The 26,994-nt window shown below is 36.9% G+C and overlaps 1 protein-coding gene across 4 annotated transcripts in view; it reads right to left on the reverse strand.

The window, feature by feature from the left end:
- SLC12A1 (solute carrier family 12 (sodium/potassium/chloride transporter), member 1) overlaps positions 1 to 26,994 on the reverse strand; it is an 89,752-nt gene that overhangs the window by 59,613 nt on the left and 3,145 nt on the right. For 2 of the 4 annotated variants that reach the window (XM_014548777.1, XM_005877497.1), the window contains exons 3-9: positions 18,001 to 18,135; positions 17,777 to 17,852; positions 12,053 to 12,148; positions 10,158 to 10,297; positions 8,069 to 8,179; positions 6,087 to 6,198; positions 4,189 to 4,316 (exon numbers count right to left, since the gene is read on the reverse strand). In XM_014548777.1, coding sequence (XP_014404263.1) covers positions 4,189 to 4,316; positions 6,087 to 6,198; positions 8,069 to 8,179; positions 10,158 to 10,297; positions 12,053 to 12,148; positions 17,777 to 17,852; positions 18,001 to 18,135 — 798 coding nt within the window. Of the gene's footprint in view, positions 1 to 4,188; positions 4,317 to 6,086; positions 6,199 to 8,068; positions 8,180 to 10,157; positions 10,298 to 12,052; positions 12,149 to 12,671; positions 12,768 to 13,295; positions 13,392 to 17,776; positions 17,853 to 18,000; positions 18,136 to 26,994 lie in introns of all 4 variants that reach the window. The other 2 variants (XM_005877495.1, XM_005877496.1) reach the window with 2 other exon arrangements.

The raw sequence follows: 26,994 nt of genomic DNA on the forward strand, positions 1-26,994 counted from the left end.
AGCCTGGCCCCCAATTGGCCCCCAATACCCAGATCACGGGCAGGGCCGGCTGGCCAACCACCAGCTGCCCCTCCCCACTGCCAGCCGGGCCCGGGGCCACCATCTAGGTGGGTCAGCCGGACCCGACCCATGCATGAATTCGTGCACTGGGCCTCAAGTATATATATATTTTGGATTTCTGCTTTTGGAGTATGTCAACCATATCCTAATCTTGCATCTCTGAAAATGCATTTTAACTGTCTTGATTAGACTTGGGTCTAATCTAGACTTAGTATCTCCTAGATCTTCTTCTGGGCACATATTTACAGATTATCAATGAGTATTTTAACAAATAGAAGGTTCAGGAAGGAACTTTGTGGCAACTCTCATTGACTGCCATCTTCAGAAAAATGCTGGGTTGTGAGCAGAGGTAGCATCTTACATATTCCTATAGTGTGTGAAAAATAAATGTTTACTAAGTTGAATGGAGTCCATGATGTTTTGATTGTTTTAAATTTCACTCAGAAATATGTACTGTTTCCTTGCCACTTCCCAATATGCTATCACCTCTCAGTCCTTAACATGCTTGACCACTCTGGCTTTTGGTCATGTAAGGATAAGAGAAATATTACTTCTCAGGGAATCATTCTCCCTTAGCTTTCAGGACCCCACTCTGTCTTGGGTTCTCCTATGTCTTAGGCAGCTTTTTCTCTTTCTTCTTCAAGGACTCCTTCTCCACCATCAACACTTTGAATGTTGTTTCCCTGGGTGCTGCCTTGTTTTCTGCTCTCCTCCCCTTTGCACAGACCAGGGTAAACTCATGCATGCCATGGCTTCCAGTCTTGCTCTAGCTCCTTTCTAGAGCTCCAGATTAAAAAAATGAAAAGGATATCTTATTTTGCTATATTTTGCAGTAAAAAAAACAGACATTATACATCACAGCCAAGTATACACATACAAAATTTTCCTCAAGCAATTCTTTACTGCAAATGTTATTTTCTGATTATTTTCACATCAGTGCTGTAATAGAATAAAGTACAATAGATACATACCCAGAAATCTCCAATCTGATATCCTTCTGCCTTTTCAACCTCAATGGCCAAATATGAGCTTCTTTTTTTCTCATCTATTACACCATGCAATCAATTCAGTAGGTTGCACCAGCATGAAATGAATACGCTATTGTATTTTATTCTTTTACAGCACTGATGTGAAAATAATCAGAAGACAGCATTTGCAGTAAAGAATTGTTTGAGGAAAATTTTGTATGTGTACACTTGGCTGTGATGTATGTTTGTTTTTTTACTGCAAAATATAGTAAAATAAAACATCCTTTTCATTTCCTCTTCTAACTCTAATAAAAGCTGACCCTTTTGATCCATATTCCTTGCCATAGCCTTAATTCAAGGCCATGTCATCTGTTGCCCAGACATCTGATATCTTCTAATTGATCTTTTTCCTCCAGTCTCCCTACTATCAGTCCCCTTCTCTTCCCCCTCCCGCCTCCAGCACACTATCCATCCTTCACAATCTGATAGCAGGCTCTCTCTAAAACACATATCTAATCTTGATCTAACTTTCTTAGTGTCTCTAGCTAGTTTTGGGATAATATCCAAACTCCATTGTCTGTAGTTTAAAGGACTTCTGAGTTCTATTTACTAGTATAAATGAGGGTATGTGCTGAAAGTTAAGCTTAATTGTAAAATAACCTAAGTATTTTTAAAAGGAAAGGAAAAAAAAACTTTTTATAGCAATACTATTACCACTTGTGACCTAAAAGTCATGAGATTTCCTCTTCATTTCCTTCACATGCAAAATCAAAATTAGTGATTTCTCAGAACAGATTGATAGATAAGTAAAAATCTTTACTAATATACCATGCCTAACTTAAGTTAGCATTTACCTCAGAAGAAAGAAATTGTAAGTTTTGCCTTTTTATATAGTGATTTTTTTTAGTTCTTTGCTTAATCCCAGAGTGCCCAGGACACAGAGAAGGCCCTTTATAAATATTTATAAATATATTGATGCAAATATTTTCCTTGGGTGCCCTGTTCTGCAGGTAAACTAATTCCCATCAGTAGCATCTATCTCTGTGCCTTCTTGCATTCCATTCCTTCTGTTTGATTGTCCATCTCTTCTTTGTTCTATTAGTGAAGTCCTTGAAATCTGGATTGAATGTCCTTCCTCTGAAAGCCTTCCCTCACTTCTTTAGGGACAGCACCTACTGTTTCTCCTTTACCTTGCATATGATCTGTTTTTGCTTCTTAGGACTCAATTAGAGTAAGTATGTCTCCCCCTGAGACAATGAGCTCCTGGAGGGAAGGGCTGAGGTCTCTGGTTCCCTGGTGCCTGGTGTAAGTAGGCTCAGTACGTGTTGGCTGAGCTGAACTGACTACTAAGCATCTAATACAAAACTTGTCTTTAAGGAGTCTGAGAAAAGCACAGGATTCTTTCATTCAAATGTGTACTTACACTTTACAGAAGCTTAAATCAGTGGCATCTGATACTTTTCCAAATCTGCGAAACTGGAAGCTCAACATCCACAGCTAAATTTCATGAAGCAGTGTATTTACCACTTGAATAATTTTGAACAACTTTATGTTTCTGAGCCTCAGCCTCATCTTTTTTATGCCATATTTCTGCTCAAAAATTTACTGTGGCACTGTGGTCCTTAATATAACAAATCCCAAAGCCTTTATTCATTCACTCAATAAATATTTATGGAAGCTTTGCTCTGAGGTTACAGCAATGAGCAAAACCAAAGGCAAAGACCCCACTTTCATGGAGTTATATTCTAGGGCAAGCACTTCTCACTTGGTCTCTCCAACAGCTTCTCCTTACCTTACAAGGTTCTCCAGCACCATGAGAGCTTCTCCAGTTCAGATGTGAGAGATCCTTACTGGTCCTAGTTTTCCCCTTGCCTGACTGTTCTTTTGTTTCTCTGCCTGTAGTACTTTTTCTCACCAATAGTCAATACTCAGCCTTTGCTTTCAGTTCACACTCAAGAGTTACTGCCAGGAAGAAATAATCCTTAACTTAATAATTATTTGTTCATTATTTTATCTTCCAATCCATTTGGCAGTGCCTACAGTTTTCATTTATACATATCTCTTGATGGCTCTTGCAAATATTTCTTGTTTTCCAAAGTAGGTTATAAATTTCTTGAGTTAAAATCTGTATCTTCTACTTTACGTGTGTGTGTGTGTGGTAGATACTGTTTATTGCCTCCTAATGTAAAATCTGTATCTTCTACTTTATGTGTGTGTGTGGTAGATACTGTTTATTGCCTCCTAATATTATTTCTCACCTTCTTCCTTTTACCCTAGAACCCTCTAAAATGTTACCTGGACACATCGCCGCCCAGCTAGAGACTGCATTTGCCAGCCTTCTTTCCAACTAGGAAAGGCCTCAGGCTAAATACTGGCCAATGGAATGTCAGAAGCAGCGATACATTAAAATTCCAGGAATTGCTTGTTCTCTGCTTCCTATTCCTCTTCCGATGGACTGGAATGTGATCTTGCAAATGACCAGTAATTTTTGACCTTGCAGATGAGGGCAATCCCCAAGGGAATGGTAACACAGGGAGGTCATTTGGGTTCCTGTGCTACTTTTGGGAGATCTTTCTTACTCCACTGGGTGGCTATGAGTTCAAATTTTTATTCACTAAAAAAACTTCTATCTTGTTTAGGTCAAAATTGTTAATGTTTTATACAACATTCAAACCATATCCTAACAAATACAATACTCCTTACAGTAGTTAACATAGAAAAATGAGAGTGAATGTTGGATAAATACCAATTACACAAGTGTATGTATCCCTGAATTTAACATCAGCATTCAGCAATAAGGTAATTTGTCTTTGTTTCTTGTTTGTTTTTCTTAAATGTTCCATGTTCTTACACATTGTGTGTTTAAAAGAGGAAGTAGTGGTTCTGATATTTTTTTCACTGAACTGTATTTATTTGGTTGGAAATGTGACACATACTCTACTCTGCCTTTTGATATCACTGAATAAGACTTTGGAAGGACTACCAGAAATAGGATAGTTTGGCACTTAAAGATAATTGAGTAATCAGGAAACCTTACAGAAATGTTATGGTTTGAAAGCTGTAGAGAAACATGGTCACTATCAATCTCTGTAGCTCTTTGTGCTGCCCACCAACTGCACCACCACCTCCTGGGACTACAATTACATAGAAAACAACATACCTCCAAGTCTCCTGAGATATTGGCACCTGCAAGAATCCCAGTGGCTGCTGGGAAAAAAATGGCAAAGACAGAGAAGAAACCTTCTCCTTTTGTGAAGCTTGGCCCAAAGTTTTCTGCAAATATTGATGCTGCAACACAAATAACGAGAAAATTGTTATTAGACATTCTTCACAGAGTAGGAGATAAAGTTACCTTTGACTTCTATAGCCCTAAATGCAAATGAGTTCCTATAATCTAAATGAAATGAACTGAAAGATGTTGGTGTGCTCCTGATGAACGTCATGGTATTATTTGTCAAAGGTCACATACATATCACAAGGTTTTAGATCTCTAAAACAGAGCTCTGCAATTTTTTAAAATATTTTTTAAATTCTTTATTGATCAAGGTATTACATGTGTGTCCTTATTCCCCCATTGCCCCCCAAACCCCCCCTGTGCCCTCACCCTCCTAGTGTCTGTGTCCATTGGTTATGCTTATATGCATGCATACAAGTCCCTTGGTTGATCTCTCCCCCTTCCCCGCCATTCTCTCCTGCCTTCCCTCTGAGGTTTGACAGTCTGATCGATGTTTCTCTGTCTCTGGATCTGTTTCTGTTCATCAGTTTATGTTGTTCATTATATTCCACAAATGACTGAGATCATGTGATATTTATCTTTCTCTGACTGACTTATTTTGCTTAGAAGATTGAAAAATGAGGAAATGGAGAATTCTCTCATGGTCATACTCACAAACATACCACACACATACACTCTTCTACACATATACAACTAATTCTCACATGCATAAATACCTTAATCAACACACTGCTTTTCTATGCCTTTTTTTAAAACTGCAGAACCTTGTGGGTGGGGCTACCTTACAATTTTGCTGTTAATATTCTCACCTACTCACCTCTTGCTGAGATTGAATTTTAAATCCTTATACCAAATTATTATCTATGGGAGAACACTATTGCCCCAGGTTGTCACCAATGAAAAGGAAATAATGTAGAAGAAAAGGAAAGGGAAGCAAGAAAAGAATGAAAAAATGTGAACAAAAGAATCTGGAATAATGCAAACATAAGGAAAGAAAATTTATAGCATCAGAAAAAATATAGCAGGAGGTGGAAGGAGGGAGAAGAATAACAAGAAGAATAACAAAAAGGATGTTAACATGCAAAGCAAACAAGACAGTCCTTATAAAGAAAAAGAATCAGAAAGAAAGAGATGAGATCATATAAAAAGGAAATGAATACTGACAACTGAGCAAATGACGGGAAATCTTTGTAAAATCTCAGCAGTGGATCCATGAGTAAGCTAGAGTGGGAAGCTAGGAAAGAGTGAATCTGTGGGGTAGAAGAGAAGAGAGAAGTCAAATTCCATGCTCAGTGGCACTATCTCAGGATGCTACAGGAAGTAACTCCTACAGTCTTTTATGCTTGAAAACCCAACAGTGATACTAGGCAATGCTATTAAAAAGCAAGGTGCAAAAAAGTCTAGCAGTGAAAAAAAATGATTGTTTTTTCCTTTAGTGCTCTCAGTGAACCAATGGTCTGAGCTTTCTCCTCCTTCTTTGCATGCGCACTCTGCTTTTACTCTTTTGACAGCAACAAGCTGTCTAGCACTTGGAGGTTTTCAAGACACTTTTACATCCTCTATCTTACTTGCTTTTTAAAGATCCCCTCAGGAAGTTGTTATTATCAGCTTATCAGGAAAATCTGAGACCCAAGCATGTTAGGTGAGCCTTCCAGCTGGTAAGCAGCAGGGTTGAGACTCACGCTGGCTCTCCTGAATCCAACCTCTGGCTCTTCCCTGGATCACACGGGGATTCCAAGGCTGGAGTGGTGGTTACAGGGATGCTGATGGAGGTGAGCAACGGAGAGCTATTTATTGCAAAGCAACTCATTTGTCAACTGTACCTTGGTAGTTAAAGAAACCTCTGGACTTCTTCTCATTGTTGGATGGGATGACTGTTCCAATGAAGAAGTTTGCAATAGCAATAAGAAGAATGATCAGAAGGATCACTTGAGCCTGGAATGGCAAAGTAAAAGGAGGCCAAATTAGATTTATTTAACAATTTTGTGCAAAACCATGAAAGTTATGTTCCCCTGATGAAAGACTCTATCTCATTATTCCAGTTGAGACTCTTCTGCCCAGAGTAGGTAACAAGTAGATCCTGATGGAATGACATCTTAATAAGCCTTATTTGACCTGAGTATACATATTACATTTTCAATGGGAGTATGTGCTTGGACACTTGAAAGTGACATTACAAGAACATTCTAAGTACTAGGTAGGTAACTCACTGCAGTGTCCTCAGGAATATAAGTGAAACCCAAATTTTTAACATTAATAGAGCTTATTTCCTTTTTAGGCAGAACTCCATGGATTCCTCCCATCCCCAGTGCTAACTGCAGAAGTACAAGAACACAGAATGACTCATAGAATTCCCTGGACACTTAGTGTATTTGATGTTGGTCTGCCAATGTGTTCCCAGCACAAGCAGCCTGCAAAGTTGACCAGCCAAATTGTCTATTTTTAGTTTCCCATACATTTCAGGGTGTTTATTGACTTGGCATTTCCACATGCTGTTCCCTCTGCTAAGAAGGCACTTCTCTTTGCAGAACTATTTCCTTCTTCTTATCCTTTCAGTCCTAGTTACCTCCTCAGACAGGCCTTTCTTGACCACTGGATCTAAATCAATAATAGCTAACATTCACCAAGGGTTTATAATATAACAACTGCAAATTTAACTTTATCAGTATTCTTTTAGAAGTAGGTATCAGCATTTAAAGATAAAAAAACTGAGTCATAAAGATAAACAACTTACTAAGGGTCATATGGTTATAAACTAGATTTGAATCTAGGCATTCTAACAGCAGAACTTTAACTTCTACCCTCTATTGTCATGAAACTATATTGCCGCCCTCAGGGAATAAAGCCATTGAAAGTAGATTTCCCATTATTTTCTATCTCAGTGCCCTGCTTATTGCCTTCATAGTACTTTGACAATTTACCATGTTATATGTACTTGTTATCTCCTTGATTATTACTCAGATCCTCATAGACCATGTATTCAACTAGGGTAGGAATTGTGCCTGTTTTATTCAGAGCTGAATATCCAGTGCCTAGCAGAATGCCCAGGACAAGTACTTAATCAATTTTTGTTTAATGTGTGAATGATTAATCCATAAATAAGTGCCATGTAGAAATGTTTCCTATTGCTTTCTATAGATGGAAGGCTTTGGCCATCTTTTCCTAGCCGGTGAGCAGTAGTCTCGTTACTGCATCTCCAGGTATTTAAGTTCCGTTTCAATTAGACCAGTCACTGTATAGTTACAAAGCAATCAGAAAACATGCTCCCCATCATTTAGAAGTTTACTGTTTTACTACTCTTTAAATCCAGGTATTCTCTAGTTCCAAGGCCTGTGACGCCCTCTAATTTGCTACTGAAGTACTAGATTTCAGAGAATGATAGTTTCTGCTTCTATTACCTTCTCCCAACACATTTGCCATTTCTTTTGAGTTTCAGCACCCGCAGCCACCTTGAAAGGGGCTACCAGGGGTGTGATGGAGAAACACAGGCTGCCGGCATGCACAGATGCTATGATCATAAGGGGATCTGGGCATGAAGATGGCACCAACCGTGATGGTTGTGTCACTGTGATGATACGTAAACAAGGACAAAGCACTGATCTGGTCATGTCACATGTGAGCTGTGAGTCATGACCACCTGGATGTCATGCTTTGAGGGCTTGGTGTTCCACCCTAGCGCTAACCTGCAACTTTTCCATAGCAAGTAATAACAGCAATTCTTTTTAAATATGGGCCTCCTTCTGTCCCTGCAACTTGTTCCAGGCCTGACCATTGGTTGTTGATAACCTCATTTTGTGAAATTCACCTTTGCTTCCCATTCCATTCCAGCTACTGAAATTCCTAAAAGAATCACCACTGTGATTGAGCCTATGATCCGGATATCATTGGTTGGATCCACCATCATTGAATCACTCTCCTGGGGGGAAAAATCACAAAAATGGTTAGAGATGGCGCTTTTATTTTTTTCCTTGTGTATTTATTGTATCATTTAACAGTAAGATGAGATACTTTACACTACTGTCTGAGGCCATACAGGATGATGGAAAAATGAAGTGCTCATGAATTTGAGAAGATAAAGAACCTAACATTATTCTTTTCTAGGATAACAGGTCTTTGATAGCCAAAGTTAGGAGTTGGACGTTTTAGAGATTCATTCTAATTACAGCTTTAGAAGCTATTATAGCACTAAGTAAAAGTATGTGTAGATACACATATCATGTATTGTTTCAGAAGAATGACTAGTTATTTTTGGGTGTCAGAGAAATTCTAGAGGAATAAAAATTAGTGTTTTCCAAAGTGAATATTGGAATATAAGTGTTATTCAATTAAAGAACAAACTACACAAAGCAAGCAATGCATCTCTTGAAGAGAGCATACCTTATGAACTGTATGACCCACTCATTTATTCACCTATTTTTAAAATAAATATACTGTTACCAATTAAACTCAGTGAATGCTATCACTACCACAGAAAGAGGACTAGAAGTTAGGTCATATACCAGCTAATTCACATGCACACATATATACCACCTAGATGGGGCACCTAAACTAGGACATGCCTAGTTTTCTGCAGTGGGTTATTCTAATGTTTGAACTTTCTTTCTCTTTGTAAACCTATAATAATAATAGTAATACAGTAGCCCCCCTGCCCTTATCTGTGGTTTCCCTCTCCATAGTTTCAGTTACCCATGGTCAACCGTGGTCCAAAAATATTAAATGGAAAATTCCAGAAATGAACAATTCATAAGCTTTAAATTAAGTGCTGTTCTGAGTAGCATGATGAAATCTTGTGCTGTCTGCTCTGTCCTACTTAGGATGTGAATCATCCCTTTGTCCAGTGTGTTCATGCTGTATACACTACCTGCCTGCCTGTCAGTCACACAGTAGTATTCTAGGTTATCAGATCAACTATCACGATATCTTGGTGCTTTTGTTCAAGTCACCTATTCTACTTAATGGTTTCACAGTGCAAGGGTAGTGATGTTGGCAATTCGGATATGCCAAAGAGAAGTCAAAGTTGTAGAGAGCTTCCTTTAAGTGAAAAGGTGACCACAGTACAATAAGGTATTTTGAGAGAGACCACATTTATATAACATATTATAGCATATTCTTAGAATTTTTCTATTTTATTGAGTTATTGTGGTTAATCTCTTGTGCTTAGTTTATAAATTAAACTTTATAATAGGTTTCATATGTATAGGAAAAACATAGTATATGTAAGGTTTAGTACTATCCACAGTTTCAGGCATCTACTGGAGGGCTTAGAACATACCCTTAGTTAAGAGGGTGGGACTACTATATTGCTGCTGATAATAATACTCATTATTTACTGTATGTTATGCAGTATTTCATGTACATTATTTCATTTGATCTGTACCACATTTCTTTAAAATGCATAGGAGAGTATTAGTCCATGTTAAAAATTTGGAAAACAAGATTTAGATGAATAGAGGGATTGGTCCAACAGCTGGTAAATGTGAGAGCCAGGATTTTAAGTCAGATTTTTTTTTTATGCTCACCAGATATTTTTCCATTGATATTTAGAGAGTGGAAGAGAGAGGGAAAGAGAGAAATATCAATGTGAGAGAAACACACTGGTTGGTAGCCTCCTGTACTAGCCCTGGCCAGGGCCTGGGCTTGGGAAGAGCCTGCAACCGAGGCACGTGCCCTTGACTGGAATCAGACCCGGGACACTTCAATCTGCAGGCCAATGCTCTAGCTTAAGTCAGTTTTAATGTCAAGCCTAGGGCTCCTTCAACTATATCCAAGTTCCACATTCTGCAGAATAAATCTATTTCTTCTCATCTTGCCATAATAATATGCCCTAGTGCCCTGAAAAAGCAAATTAAGCCAAATTATCTTGCTTGGATAAAAATAGAAGAGCTTTTACTTACCTTAAGAAGGTCTACCACAGTCTCAGCAAATCCCACCACATACATAGCAACAGCCACTGCGTTGGCAAAAGCAAAGATCAAACCTATAGACCCACCGAACTCTGGCCCTAAGCTCCTGGAGATGAGATAGTAGGCCCCACCTGGAACAGAAACAACATGCTTTACATGAGGAACCGCTAAGGGATTTAGTTTATTTATTTTATAAAGGATTTAGTTTATATGGGAAAATAATTCTGAACATCTGAGAACATTTAAAATATTAATTGTTCTAATAAAAAGATTATATTTTCTTAATAATTTTAGGAATCTATGTCACCTTAATGAATAGCTTAAACCTTCCTTGCACTTTGTATATTATCTACGATAGAGCTATCCTGACTCATTAAAATCCAACTTATTGAAACCTAATTAAACACAAATGTTACAAACAAGAATATAGCAAACGTTACCAAAAATGCTTTGTCTTTTATAAAATTTCATTGGAAAGTTCAAATCAATAATGTAACTGAAGTAAAATTTTATATCTGAAATTTCCAAAAACAGGCAGGGCTAGCAGAAAATGAAGTAGGTGAAGTTTATCATTGCTATTCTAACTCCCTTCCTGTTATAATTTTCTGGTACATAATTGCTATGTGAAAAAGGTATCTGTATAGTTCTGTGTATTATCCACTCTGTAAATCATACTTGTTTTTTTAATGTTTTTAGTTCAAGAAGGCATGATTATTGCCAAATATCTCTATGTGTATGGAGGTGACAAATGGGAAGAAAGGTAGGGAGGGCTTGGAACAATTACTTCTCCCTTGGACCTTGAAAAGGTAGCTCTATATATGGCTGTGTACTTCCGTGTACATGAAATACTGAGCTGGATTAGTTAACTGCTTAAAGGGTACTGAGAGTTGTCAGTGAAGGTAAAAAAGACTAGATGTTGAGAGGCCTGGATAACTTGATATTATCACAGACCATAGTAAATTAATAACTTCCTATCCTGAGCTTGTCTTAGAGGTAGACAGAATTGGTAGGGAAATGACATTGAACAAACGTATCTAAAAACAAAACAAATTATCTTTACTTAAAAGGAATTTCCTCCACTATAGTCACTCCTGTGGGTTAAGGGGTCAAAGTCCTCTCTGAAAATGTAACCTATTTAAGTGGGGCAAATCCCCATTATTTCCTTTGCCCATATTACACTTAATAATTTGGCTAGCCAGTTACTTAGGCTTGGTCAAAATGAGAGCCACACAGAAATTATGAGAGGAGGTGTGCTGTGGGGAGCACTGTGTTTTAGAAGCTCTTGGGTGGGGAGACTTGGGTAAGATACCCAAATAGAAACCCTGAGGAACCAAAGCAGAATGGAAGGGGGAAGAAAGAAGTTAGGACATTGATCAACTTTAGGCACTTCGTTTTCTGTTTAGGCCTGCTTGTTCCTGGATAATTTGAAAGAAACTCTTTGTTTTGTTTGTTTTTCTTTTTAAAGATCTTCTCATGGCTGTTGGACACTGGAAGCATAGTGTTGGGGTGAACTCTGAGGATAGAGTGGGAAGTTTCAGCAGTGACAGCTGGGCCACTGGATAAGACCCATGCTGAGGGGACCTGGGAGAGAGCCAACAGGGCTTGTCCAAGGCACAAAGAAATGCCTTCTTTCTAGACACCTGGTCACTCTCTACTTTGTAAACATGTTCAATCACTGGAAATGGGTTGAAGAAATCTTTTCTGGAGATCTCTTAATATTAGTTGAGAAGAATGCTGCCTTACTCCTTACATTTTGGGTTATTCTGTCTTATTTTAAGGCTTTGGAGACTAATTATCAATATAAAATTTTTACTTCCAACATTAAATCAACTCTAGATGTTAATTCATAACCAAGCTTGCAGTCATAGATAAATGAATAGGCTTACCTCCTCTTACTACTCCATTTGTGCAAATGGCAGACATAGAAATACCTGTGAGTGTTGTCACTACCACACTCAGGCCAATGATGATGACTCCAAGACCTGCAAAATCCCCCAAGAAAAGTGTTTGGCTCCAGTACTTCAAGAAGTCCCCAGTACGTCAGGAGGCAGCAGTCTGCCTCTTGTCACAGAAGGTTCAGTCTCCGCATGAGAAACCTGAAATGTTCTAAAGAGTCCCATTCCACGAAGGTCCAGGAAACACCTGAAATGTACTAAACTTTAAAATGGAAGCTGTGTCCAGGAATGATTTTCCAAGAAACACCAGGAAGAGGAGTGCAGACTAGCCTGAAAAATAAAACATTTGCCCAAGGAAGCTGAGCATCTGGAAACCGGGACCTGCAATGTGCTAGAGAATCTGTTAGCGAAGAGACCACAGCTGGCCAGAAGTGGGCCGGGTCTATACTCACAGTACCTCACGTTTCCTTCAGCATCCAGATCATCCAAAGAGTTAGCCAGGCTTCAAGAACATTGGGCTACTTCCTTGTTCCCATTAAAAAAAAGTATATAAAAAGTTTTGCCTACCCGTAGTAAGTGATGAGAGCATTAGATATCTTAGAAAGTTTACCTCCACGCACAAACCCGTTAGTTGCTATTGCAGAAGTTGACAACCCAGTAATAGAGGTTACCATGGTGGAAAGAAGAATTATGACAACTCCAAGACCTGTTAGCAATGAAAGATAAAAGATAGCACATTTTACTTTTCTTCCTTGGATTCCGTATGGCCACAGACTGCACGGCCTTTTGTTTAAGTCTTCATGTCCAAGCCTTGGGCCACAATGGAGTTCCTTTGTGCTAAAGAGAAACTGGTTTGCCTGGCATACAGATCAAGGCAGAGGACTGCTCATTACGATGAAGGATGGTTTCCAAAAGTAAACACAACCTAAACTGCAGCCCTGGAAAGGAAACGTTGACTTGTGCTGATGTCCTGGGAGAGAAACTACCCTGGCTGTGAAAAGAGAAAACATGACATTTGACCTTCTCTCTTGTTTGAGAGGAATGAATGAGCAAGTTGGAGGTTGACAAAGGTTAAATCCTTCCCCATTCTTCTTGCATCTCTCTTGCCTGAGGAGGGGCTCGGGGGGAAACTTGGATTACCTTTAAAAACACTCCAGAAAGGTCAGTGGTGAACTATTTGAGCCTGTGTTGCCTTTACCTTACAAATGATCATGCGGGTCACAAGTTTAATTACCTCCTCTGACATATCCATTTGTGGCAATAGCAGAGGTGGATAAACCTGTGATAGCAGTCACTGTCACGGCTAAGCCGATGATAATCACACCAAGACCTCAGTTGAGAGAGGAAAAATAAAGGCAATTAATTGGTGGAACAATCCATTAGGTCATTTGCATAAAAACCAGCAAGTCTAGGGGAATCACCAAAGGACCACAGTTGCGTTAACAAGGTGGCCTAACAATTGCCACAGAGTAAGTGCTCAGTTCTAAAGTTTTCTGTCAATAGTAGCACAGACCCTACAAACTCAAGAGCTAAGATGCAGAGTGTGAAGTTGAACACAATGAAGCAACTATGGCTGGTCAAAATTTAACATGAACCTCATTAATGATGATGATGACGTTCTAAAGTCACCTATACACATAGTAATTGGTCTATACCAGAAGGTGGTTCTCAACCTTCTGGCCCTTTAAATACAGTTCCTCATGTTGTGACCCAACCATAAAATTATTTTCATTGCTACTTCATAACTGTAATGTTGTTACTGTTATGAATCATAATGTAAATATCTGATATGCAGGATGGTCTTAGGCGACCCCTGTGAAAGGGTCGTTCGACCGCCAAAGGGGTCATGACCTACAGGTTGAGAACCGCTGGTCTATACAATACCAAGCTGTTAATATAACTAAAGAGTAAATGTTCATCTTTCCAGGTAACTATCTCTTTATATACATATGGTTGTGTAGGAGTGGGAAATTAGATACAATCTAACAAATTGTTCATCTGGCAGATAAGTAATATGGAAAGAACCAAATTGAACTACTTCCACTCACTGGCTATGTGCCTTCTAACAAGTTAATTTTCTGAGCCAAAATGGCAGTGAAATGAGAAAGAATGCATGTGTGAAGTGGCCAGCATTGTGCATAGAGCACAGTCCACAATCAGTGGCAGTGTTTTGTGATCTGATCCACAATAGTCATAATAGCTATTGCTTATTAAAAGCCTACTCTCTATCCAGCTATGTGTTAGACAACATGAGAAATACAAAGAACAAATAAAATGAAGAAAGCTGACCTCCAGGATCTATGGTACAGAAGTCCATGATTACGAGAGGGAGAGAGTGGTAAACCAGAATTCAAAGGAAGGCAAGGGTGCCCTCAGCTAAGGATTATTTTGAGCTAAAGGTAGTTGAAAAGAAGCAGGTACTTCCCTCTATTTGCCTAAACACAGGACATAAATTTGTAAAGGTGCCAGAGACAAGTCTAGACCATTATCAGCTGGAATTAGTACCAGAGGAACATAAACTTATCTTCTATTAGTTCCTCTATATATTTGCCTTCCCACAATTTGCCACCCTCCATAAGTGTTGGCAGACTCTCTAGTTCCAAGGATGATTAGAAGGGTAATCAGCCAAGAGAGGTTATGATCTCTCTGGACATTCCCCAGAAATGGAAGTCTAGGGAGATTAAGGGAAGAAACAGTAATACCCTGGCTCTACCATAGGTCTCTAGGCTTTTTACAGGGTGATCTCTCTGGACATTCCCCAGGAGAAATGGAAGTCTAGGGAGATTAAGGGAAGAAACAGGAACACCCTGGCTCTACCATAGGTCTCTAGGCTTTTTACAGGTGCAGTAGGAAGAGGCTAACTGTGGGTAAAACATGCAAACTCGGACCATATTGCTTTGGCACCTGTACATTCGTAAGTGTGGTGTTCTAAGGAATAGTTGCACTAAATTTTTTACATCTATTGCAGGCTTCCTGGGGTGAGCATCACCTCTTCATCACTATGTAGCCTCAGTTCTTTGTGCCTCTAAAAGTGATTTCTTTTGACCTTTTGCACATCATTTTGCTCTTGACTTAGTTTTGAGTAAGTTTGACCAAATGTTTAGCTCACTCCAACAACTATACAGAACCATATAGTTTGCATTTCAGGGTATTAAACCTACTCTGATTTTATTTCCTTACCCCAGTTTTCCCCTTGCCTCTATTTTCCCAACAATTCTTAATTTATACTTTGGCATTGCATACATTTCTGTAAACCATATGAAATCCCGAAATAAATTTTATTCATTTAAACAGTGGAGGGATTTGTTTCTCTCTCACAACCATAAAATCCCAGGCTAAAAAGTAAAGTAGAGAACATTTAGCTCATAGTTTTCTCAAAGTACAGTCATCTAATCATCTATTTCAGAATATGCCTGGAGCACCGATTAAAAATGCCCATACTTAACTGAGCTTGATCTTTCAAAGTGAATCCCTGGATTCTAGTTTTATAACTTAACGTCCCAGGTGATTTTTATGCACCCCACAGTCTGAAAACTATTGCACTATCCTCAGCCTGTCTCAAGTTGTGCCTGCCTATTCAGCAAGGTTCTTTAGCATTATCTTCAAAGAATTGATTGGGAAATCATTAATCTAGCTTCCTAATTTTTAGATGAGAAAACGACTCTCACAGAGTACAAATTACTTGCTTCTGGTCATACCTGCTTTTCACACCCTTCTTCCATGCCTGATAGTGAAGTTTAGGGGAAACTATCTGGCCCCAGCCACAGTCTCCAAGGCGGAGAAGCACAAGGAGATGGCATTATTGGCTCATTCTACCATTTGCTTTTGGGGACAAGACAGCCAACACTCGACTCCAGAATGGTTACCTAAGGGCTACAGTTAGTTACTCCTGGCTCCAGCTTTCTTCTGGCTTTCTTCCCAGGGTCTGGGCTTAGAGTATTCAGGTTTCTTCTCCAAGCTATCCCCAAAGCAAAAAGAAACTATTTGTACTGTTTCGTTTCTTTTCTTTTCTTACCCAATTAAGGGGACTCAAATGGGACCCAGGTGGTGACTTAATGAACTCATTTAGCTTTAAGTTTAGAGCAAAGGCCAGTAAAACTGAGTAAGCGTAGTAATAAGTTTCTACTACTCACTAAAGTCTATTGTCTGAGAATTAAAAGAAAGGGTAGTCTAAAATTTATTTTAACAGCCATGTAGGTAGAACTCTATCTCTTCTAAAGTAGGATTGAACTATTTAAGTAAAAGATCTTTATTAAAACAAGACTGATGTCTGAAAGCATGATAAGCAGTTTAGCAGAAGATAGGATTCTTCCTCTTTCACAGTGTTGCAATAAACATGAAACTGGATTGACTGTGAAGAGTAATGTAAGATCTGATTAAAGTTCAGATTATAGCCCAACATATGGATGTTAAATAAATTGCATTAAAAAGAATTACTTTTGCCCTTGGCTATGCTCACACCTCCAAACAAAGTAATGTTTCTTGATGATCTCAATAAGTTACTAATCTGCCCTTAGAAACCTAATTTTGCATGAAACCCTGGAGCAAAAACTTGGCAATATTAAGATGCAGATTTTCCATGGAACAGCATATACTTAGTTGGGACCCTGCGGCTGTAAGCATTCATTTGACATGCATCATAAAGCCAGCAAGCAGCCCTTTGTCAGGAACCCAGCAGTTGCCAAACATGAAACATGGAAAAACTATGGGAACAGGTTCCAGTTTTTCAATTTACAATCCAGCCCTTTCTTTTTTCCAAGTTAGTCTTCTGATGATTCTGAATGCGTTTTGAGGAGCAAAGGTATTAAATAATGACCAAGTACCTTTTGAATGAGAAGTGAGATACATTCTGGAATAGTATCTGAAAGCATATCCAAATGTCTATGTTCTTGATACGAATGATTTATAAGTCTTCCCTAAGAGTGAATCCACAATGTATTTTCCATATATAGAGTAGAACACCATTATTAATTTTTATCACATTAAGTCAGGAACTTTGATAAAATTCAAATACATTTTTATATACATTTTTTATTAATATACTTTCAATAAAAAGATTTGCCACAGGAAATAATACTTTAAATAGAATATAATATTTAAACATTAAATAATCACTCATAATAATTTCAACAACATTCATTTTCCATTTAGAAAAATTAGCAAGAGCTATATATATGATCTCAGTCGTTTTATCTATCACTGTAAGCTTCCATCTGGCAATACTTTATTAACCTTTGTTTTCTTACTGCTGATACCTGAAATGAACAGAATTATTTTCTTTGGAAAATGTTCAACAATTCAGCATTTTTATTAGTCAGGTCACATTTTCACTTGTTTTCCTCAAGTTATTTTTACTTAGTGAAGTTTTGCCAATAATCATAAGGGGGATACTCTGATAAATGTCAGTATGTCACAAATATGAATACTATTATTTAATATGAATGTGTATCTATATACCTGTACACCTAAAACTCTATGAACATGTAGAAATATTTCCTTGAGCACTTATCTGGTTGGCAAACCAGAAAATTCCAGTCTCCCAGGAGTTAATGCTTCATCTTTCCTCTCTGACAAACATGTCTAAGAGGCAAAGCCAGAGTACAAATGCTCTTCTGTGACCTTCATCTCACATTCAGCATTAATGGTGAACACAGACTGCTTACTGAGCTTAAAATTGACATAAAACTTTATATAAGAAAGGGGAAAAGTGCTTACCTATTCCAGCTTCCCCAACAATCCAGGAGAGGCGAATGAAGAGCATGACACCCCAGATATTCAGCATGCACCTTACCTGTGGATGGAAGGATGTTGAAAGGGACATGAGAAGTGATAGTGCGGCCAAACACAGGTCTTTGTAACCCTGGTGTTCGGGCCTTGTTAACAGTCTACTAGAACAGTGAATGGATCATTTTCATTTGTAAACAGAGGAGCTTTCTCACCAGCACACCTTTCACCCATCCAAACTTCACAGCCCCGGATTTATCTTCTTCTTCTTTGTTCTCAGCTTGTTCATCTCCAGGCATCCCATCACCGTTAGCAACCCTGTCAGTTGAACCTGGGGCCACTGCCACATTCTGCATTTTCACAGAGAGCAAAGACATAGTATACGGTCAACAAACACACGTTTCCATAAAAATTTCAGAGCAAATCAAAACAATGGACATAAACTTGGACAAAAAAATAACTCTAGACATTTTAAGATAATTAACGTCTGCCCTGGCAAGCTGAAGGCACCAAGATGACAGGTGTGGTGAGCAATCTGGGCACTTCTTCTACTGGTGAGAATATTACCTTCCAGGAAAATGACCAGCTTTTGATTTGTTTAGAACACAAAAGGAACAAAAGAGAGAAGAAGGGATGCAATAAAAGGAGGAAAGTCTATCAAGAGTGAATGAGGGTCTTTGAGAAGAAGACTTGGTAAGAGGACCTGAAAGTTAAGCTTCCTTGACTAAAACAGAGTACCTGGCCTTCCTTCCATTACTCTCTCTGGGATTCATTTTATTCATCTAAAATAATGATGATAAGACTGCTCTACTCACGTCAGAGTATCTTTAAGAAGATTCAATGAATGAATACAGATTTTTTTCTTTTTAAGAAAAAGGTTTAAAGGCATTGTATGGCTACAAGAATGCTATTCCTGTAGAAAAAATTTCTTTTTGATGAGATATGCCTTTGCCTCAGAACTGTGGGCTGTGCTATTAGTATTGCACAGAAGGAAAGAAGTCTCATAATTAGAAAGATTGGCTGAGTGTGAAATGAGTAGTATAAAAAAGCTTAAAATATTTATTAATGTATTAATTAATTTATTTATAATTTATTTTTAATTTATTTTTCCTATGGCCTAACTTTGAAAAAGACCTTCCTTATTAGTAGAAAGTCTCTGAATTCAGTGGGGGGGAGGTAATAGCTCTGTTTCTCTCAAGAATAACTCCCTAATTTCTCTTTTAGGTATGACTTTTATTAATTTCAGAAGCATCCACTTAATTTAGCCTATCTGGCACCTACCTGACTCTGTAATGGTTAGACTATACTCCACTGTGCGTCCCAAAATCAGTCTTTCCCAGTAAGGGTTTTGAGACCATTAGGGAAGTCTTTTAATTCAGCACTTAATTATTATTAAAGGACAACTTTATTTGTTTAAATGTTTTAAATTTATTTAAGCCTAGAATGATATATTCTGACATTACCAGCTAAGAGGTCTTGGACAAGGGTATCCCCTGCCCCCTAAAATGGACCTGGCATGAAATAAATATTCCATATTAATTATAAAGACTTTATTTGGGGGCCATTGTAGTTCTTGCCCTTGCCATGTTCAGGGATTCTTGCTGCTTGAGCTTTGGTGTACCATTAGCCTACACACTGTAAACTGGCTCTAATTTAGGCTGTTTATTCAAAATGAGTTTGACTTCTTGTCTCCTTCTTCCAGAATATTTTTTTACTTCTCTATGTAAGTGAGGATATTTCCCAATTTTGTTCTCGCATAAGACTTTTTTCATGATACTAATGTGACACTTGGGTAGCCAATGTAATATAATACAATAAAAATCATTGTACGTCAACTAAACTGAAAAGAAGATGGTGGTGTTGGTTACTTCTCCTCAATGTCAACTAAGGGCCTTATACATCAGGCTATTGATAAGCACTATTGAATCCATAAAGGGGACTAGAAGGTCACCTGATCTCTATCACTTAAGAGCAGACAACTTAGTTCCTCATCCGTTCTGGCTTCCTATTTCTTTTCTCTTCCTTCCCCATCGGGTATTCCCTTTCTCATGCTTTCCTTTGTACAGGCCACATTTCAAAAGTGAGAGGAAAGGAATAAATCCCAAGCCAGATTATTTTATTTAAAGACAGCATTGGAAGGAAAAGGTTGAATGAAAAAGGATACAAATTAATAGTTAAATTTAGTTATGAATTACCTGGAGTATGTATCTTAAGCATCTTTAAGTCCCTATTTGCACAGACAATTGAAAGTTGACAGCATATATTTGCATCAATGTAAGATATGGATAAAGGAAGTCCATGGAAGTGGAGGCTGAACTAGCAGGGCAGAACCTGGCGCTGTGTTCTAGCCACAAATGCAAGTCATGCATGTAATTCACAATTTTTCAGTAGTTAATTTAAAAAAAGTAAAAGAAATTAGTAAAATAACATGGGTTCAGATATGGATCCTTAAATTTTAAAAATATACTTAATTTCTGCAGAATATCATATTTCTAATACTTGCAATGTAAATATTCATTAACAGCTGTGGAACCCCACACGGTAGATGGGTGAAACAGTTGGGGTTGTTCTCCAGTCAATTAAAAATTCAACTTCTCCCTGAAAGGATTCTGCAAACATAAGGCAGCTGAGTGGGTCAAATGTAACTTTCATTTTCTACAATTGGAAAATCAATGAGAACAGAGAATTGAGAAATGTGTTAAAATGTCCATGACAGTTGAAGAGATTATTTGGTTAGGAGATTCATTTATTGACTTAATTTGAGAAAAAACTTTTAACATTGTCAATAATCTAGTTAATCAAGATCCCATGGCCAGATTAAGAAGTACAAATTGCCAATTATAAAAATAGTCATGGCAATATAAAGTGCAGCATGAGGACTATAGTCAATAACATTGTAATAACTATATATAGTGTCAGATGGGTGATCACTTCATAAGGGGTATAAAAGTCTGAGCACTATGTTGTACACTGAAACTAATATAATACTGTATGTCCAATATAATTGGAAAATAAATTAATTTTTAAAATTGTTATTTAAATGTTAATATGCTTTGGAAAAAAAGATCCCATGGCCAGACCATCAGCAGTTACTCATTCAGGGCAAAGGCAATTTCCTTTTCCTGGATTAATTGGGGATCCCATGAGACAAAGCCTTAATCACTTGTTTTACAAAGGCAGTCTTGGGAATAAAACCCATGTTTTATGATTAAACCTGAACTTGAGGGTCTGGTCCAGGAAATTGCTTTGCTCTCTGATGAACTCTGAGGGTAACTGTGACCCTTAGATCTGGATTGATGAGAATACCAATGGCTGTAAAAAAAAATCTTACAAAGTAGGTTAAAGGATGAATAGAATATTAATATTTCCTCTTAAATGAACATATCTTTCTGATTGATGCCCTTCTAGTCAAGTTTAATAGTTCTTTAACTTATCTCTCTATCTAAAGCAAAAAGAATCTTCTATAGGACATGTCAAGGAAATCATCATATATGGAAATTAGTAAGGCAATAATTTTCTCAACTATTCCATCAATGTAAGAAATATAACCCTCCCTTAGGTAAATATGTTCAACCTGCTAAAGTTTCAAAATTTTAAATATATTTATACCTTAGAGGGGGAAAACCCCTGCAATGTATATATTTCTTCTATTGACTTTAATGGTCTGATAGTAAATTTATAAGTACAGAATCTATTTCCATTGCTCATTCCCAGAGTTGAGAAACGGCTGCACCATATAAACTAGAAGACTTGGAATCCAGTTTGGGCTATGCAATTAATTCAGGGCGTGTCCCCCAGCGAGTTACTTAACCTTTCCTGGATATTGCAAATGAAGATACGTCCACTGGGTTTTCTGGAAATTTTACGTTGAAGTAGTTTACTTGAAGGCAAATTCATTTTTCTATGTTTGCTATCTTCCTGTTCTGACATGGCAAAGTAAAACTTGGTTTCCCTTCTTAATAAATGCCTCGTCTGCAAGCCCAAACAGCAATGATGATAAAGTACTGAACAGGACTTTGAGGGAGGGTTTGTGGGTGGTCGGTGGCTGTGGCAAGCAGACTCCTGGCTCCTGCATGTTCTTGGGACCAACATCTCAAAGACTAATAAAAGTTTTATGCTTGCTGCCTGGAACCAGTTTTTTCCCTTCATACTCGGAGTTAATTTGTTTGTTCACACTCCATTACCATAAATGATGACCCATAACCTTTATAAATGCATTTTAAATTGCATAGCTTTAGGGAATGATTATTTATTTACTAAGAGTTTTTACCTGTGCATTAAGTATTCAGAGAAGGTAAAATAAAGTGCGTTAAAAAGAAAGAAGGAAAATAAGACCATTTGAAACAAACTTTGCTCCCCTAATACTAATAAACTAGTAAAGCTTCAATTGTATACAGATTAAGGGGTAAATGAAAAAATAATAACGTATTTATTCTTTAACTTCTAACTAGATACATTTTCAAGTTTTTAGCCTTTAATCTCAGGATAGTAGAAACTTTAGACCATCATTGAGTAGTTTCATAAATATTTAGGCCTACATGATACCCTCCCCATTATTTTAAAATATTTTTTATTATTGAAATATTTAAACATATGTAATAATAGGGAGAATAATATATCTCATGTACCTATCATTCAGCTTCCATAATTATCAACATATGTCCAATATCATTCCCCTAGACCTCTTAAACTGCTGTCACTGGATTGTTTTAAAATGAATTCCTAAGGACCAGATAATTCCTAAGGTTCATTTCAGTATTAAAAAAACACACAACATGATTCTAATCACATTTGTGTATCTTAATAACCAATATTACTATGTTTGTACATTTCTAGCCCTTTGTGATAAAGGGGGATATTTTAAATTGTGAAAATAAACAAAACAAAACAGAAACAGACTCATAGATACAGAGAACAAATTGATGATTGCCAGATGGGATGGTGTGGAGGATGGTGAAAAGGCGAAGGGTATTACGAAGTACAAACTGCCAGTTATAAAGATAGTCATGGGGATGTAATATCGTAGTATATATAGTCAATAATATCGTAATAACTGCAGGGTAATATCCTGGTGATCAACCATAAGGTATATAAGTATCTAATCACTATATTATAGACTTGAAGCTAATGGGATATAGTTAACTATAATAAAAAATAAATTTTAAAAAAGGAAATAAAAAGAGGGTTTTTTTCTTGTTCTAAAAGTTACTATAGACTATGCCTCTAACTCATACCAATGGAACAATTTATAGTCACAGTATTTTTACTACATCTGATAAACACATGGCTCACACACAAATGGACTTATATTTTTGATAACTTGGGCCAACAGGGAGCTATATGTGATAAACCATGATAAACCAGAATATGAAAATGAAACGAAATGATGCTTAGTATTTTCCAAGTATACTTTAAAGGAACTCCTATCTATCACTGAACAATTTATAATGGAAAATTAATCTTTTGTTTGTTTGTTTGTCCCCATAGAGTATTTTAATAGTAAGAGCTCCCGGTGTGGCCTTGGGTACTACAAACGCGACAGGTATTAGAATGAGCCCTTATTTACAGTTTAACTCCAACAAATATTTTAGGAGTAGCTTCTGGTCATCCCTGGCCTTAAAGGCATTTATTGCCTCAATTTTAATGTCTATTTTATTTGCTTGGCGATATGTCTAATAGCCCCAATTTGAATGCTAAAGTTCCAAATTTGAACTTTGAAACACTTCAGAAAAAGTTGTTTTATAGGGAACACATTTGTGCATTTTAATTGTCCTTTTTCAGAAGATAAGCATTTTTACATTGACTTCTGTGGTTTAATGCTTAATTTGACTACATATCCTTTATTTCTACCCATAGCAATGCCATCTGACTTATAAAATTTTAAAATCTCTTTAACTTGCTTTATACAGAAGCTCTTATAAATAAATAGCTAATAAATGCTTTTAATGGTGACAATGAAAATTGAGATCTGCAATTAATTCTGTAGGGGAAGCAACATAGTATCTTGGCACAGTCCCCAAAATAAGAAGGAATTGGGATCTCCTGCTCAACCCATCATGACTGAGGTGTGGTTTCTTCCTTGTGCCCAAGTTCCACCAGATTCCATTGCCATGGAATGAGCCGAGGCAAAGGGCTTATGGGAGAGTAGGCTGAGGATGAAATATGTAATAAAGAGCATGGACTCTGGAGTCCTGTAGGCATGGGTTCAACTTATCAGCCTGTGACCTTCAAGATAAAAATAACTTTTAAAAAAGGAAATAAGAGGGTTTTTTGACCTTGGAAGTTTGAGTTCTCTAAGTCATTGTTTTCTAAGGTCCACAGGATTTTATAACACTTTCATCATCTATAAAATAAAAAGAATAGTAGTACCTAACTTGAAGAGTTGTTATAAGGATTGAGAATGAGAATTTGTTAAAAGTGAGCATTCTGCTTGATTTATATATATATCATATATATATAATAATTCTCAGTAAAAAGTTTATTATATATCAGAGTCACACTTAATGCTTTTATTCATACATTTATTTTAGTTGCTAACAATCTAATGACTCACATATGAAGTCATTCTATGGACTTTGTTTAGAATCAGTTTCTAAACAGTTGGTTTCCTTAACAATACTGTTTTTATTTTTATAGTATTTTATACATTTCATAGACAATTTATTTCAATGACATGAGAACAGTGATTTTGATAGAAAGGCTATGTATTTTCCTGATTCCTTTGTAATTATGTTTTTTCTGAAATGCTAACAATGGTAGTTAGTAAGGCTGAAAAGGAGTTCCATGAAAAGATGGCCATAAGAATTACGGTGGATACTAAAAGTGGGATTGTTTTTACAAAGTAAAAATACTAAATTAATCTTTGCTAGATGTATAATATAATGATCATTATAAATCTTTTGATATGGGAAGATCTCCAAAGTATATTGTTTAGTGAAAACAGCAGAGTGCAAGAGAATGTGTAAAATATGTCCTAATACATGTTTGAAAAAAGAATATGGACAGAAAATTATATATATATATATTAGTATAGGCATAAAAAATTTCAGGAAGGATTTATAAGAAACTCTCAGTAATGATTCCCCTAAAGAGAATAACTAAAGAGTTACATTAGATAACAGATCGTTCATTAAATATATTTAGTACTTGTTAAATATTGGGTCGATGTATAGTTTACTTTTTAAATAAAAATTTTAAATTAGCTAGTAGCTAGTATAAAAATTACCATAATCGTTATCAACATTTTTGAGTTTCTATCCATTGGAGGCAATATGCTAGACTTTATATACATATAAACATTAGTATTCACAAGCATCTTGCAAGATCAGCTGAAGTTATGTAGCTTGTATAATACTGCAGAGCAAGTAAGGGATGCACTACTCTTTTTTCTGCTTTTAGAGTTTTCATAAATCCTTAATTCATAATCACCAGTATAGGCATTTAACTCTTTACTATACAGAAAATAAAAAGGATTTCTTCAATCATGATAGCAAATCATTGGCCTAACAAATTCTGTCAATATCTACTCCTACTAGAATTTCACTTAAGATTGATACTTAAAACAAGATCTTTCAAACTTATTTTTTATTTTATCAATTTGGACAAACTTGTATTTTTTCTTTCTGACTTGGGAATTATAACCACAACTAGCACAAAATCCAATTGGTTTCTGACTAAATATGTTTTGCCATTTAGCATAAATGTACCATTCTTAAAAGGCTTTTTAAAGCAATATAATAATGGATACAAAAAGATCACCAAACAAGTAATATGTCAATTACTTTCCACTTTTAAATAAAGTAAACACTATCATTTACAATTTCTTTTGCATACAAAAAAATCTGTGACGTATCTGAGTATTATCATATAATGTTTCCTCTAGTTGTGATTTGAGAAACTACCATAAAAAATGTCAAGGACCACAAGGAGGTGGCAGTAGAGTTACATTACATTACATTGCAAGGCTTCATCTTTTATTTGGGGGTGTGGGGCAGAGGAAAGCCGGGGAAATGAAATAGTAGTAGCAAATTCACTGGGAAGGAGAGAGGTGAACTGAAGAAGGCACTGCAATCAAAGGATATCACAGGGTAGAACACATGAGAAGGCAGACTTATCCCTACAACTTCAGTGGTGCTACAATGATCCTGGCTACAGGAATGTGCCCACTGTAGTTGCTGTGGTTGTATTTGAATTCTGCTCCCAATTTGGCCCTGTGGATACTTGTGTATGATTTAATCAAAATGAAGTACCCTAGATAAGTAAGGGTCAAGTTCATACAAAGAGTAACTTATTGCTGTACTAATTCAGAATGATTAGTCAGGGCGTGGGACCTAAACCTAACTTTTAATTTATTTACTTTGCCATTCCTTTGTAGGTGAGAAAAAAAAATGCTTTGAGTCAAAGTTAAGTCCTCAGTCTCATTTTATCTTTCCAAAAAGAATATGATAACCCAGCTATCACATCTGTCAAATGCAGCTATTGCATTTCTACTGAATCAGATGGGGTTTTTTAACAACGTTGTTCCCCCTGAGTTATTCTTCCTGTGTATAAAGATTTACATGTTACAGCTTTAGAAATTGTAAATAAGCTACTCTTCTCTCTCCAGAATTTCAGTCCTAAGAACAATGTGAGTTTACTCCATTTCCTTTTTAATAGAGTTAAAATTTATTTTCTTTTATTGTTAAGTTGGAGAAGGGGGTGAATGAGAATTTTCAAATTTTGATCACAATTTTATGAAGGAGCAGCTTTAAAAAATATGTTGTAGAGTGTGGTGGAATGGAATTTCAGGTCATTTTAAAGAAGACTTTGGCTCATTTTACTACTTCAAAATGAATTGAAATTTCTTTATAATGCCCTAAATTTCTCTTTCTACCCCTTCCACATTTTGGAAACCCCTTGTACACTCTTTTCTTAGCCTTCTTTTCCCTCTTTCCTCTCCCTTTTTTCTCTTCTTCTCTCCTCTTCCCGCAAGTAGAAAAGGAAAGTGACACCTCCGTCTGATTTCAAATTGCCCTCTTCTCAAAAATCTTCTGGGGGGTTGTCACTTTGTATGACATTGCCACATTGCTAACGCCTCTTGATTACAGCATTAATATCTCAGAGAGTCTAAATCATATTCCTATAAAGAAAAGAGCCACGTAACAAAGTGTTGCAGATATAGTACACAGAACAAGTCAGGTTTGGTGGGGAGAGGAGACAAGAACAAAGAC

Source organism: Myotis brandtii, unplaced genomic scaffold (assembly GCF_000412655.1).
Source record: "Myotis brandtii unplaced genomic scaffold, ASM41265v1 scaffold521, whole genome shotgun sequence".
Classification (NCBI taxonomy): Eukaryota; Metazoa; Chordata; class Mammalia; order Chiroptera; family Vespertilionidae; genus Myotis; species Myotis brandtii.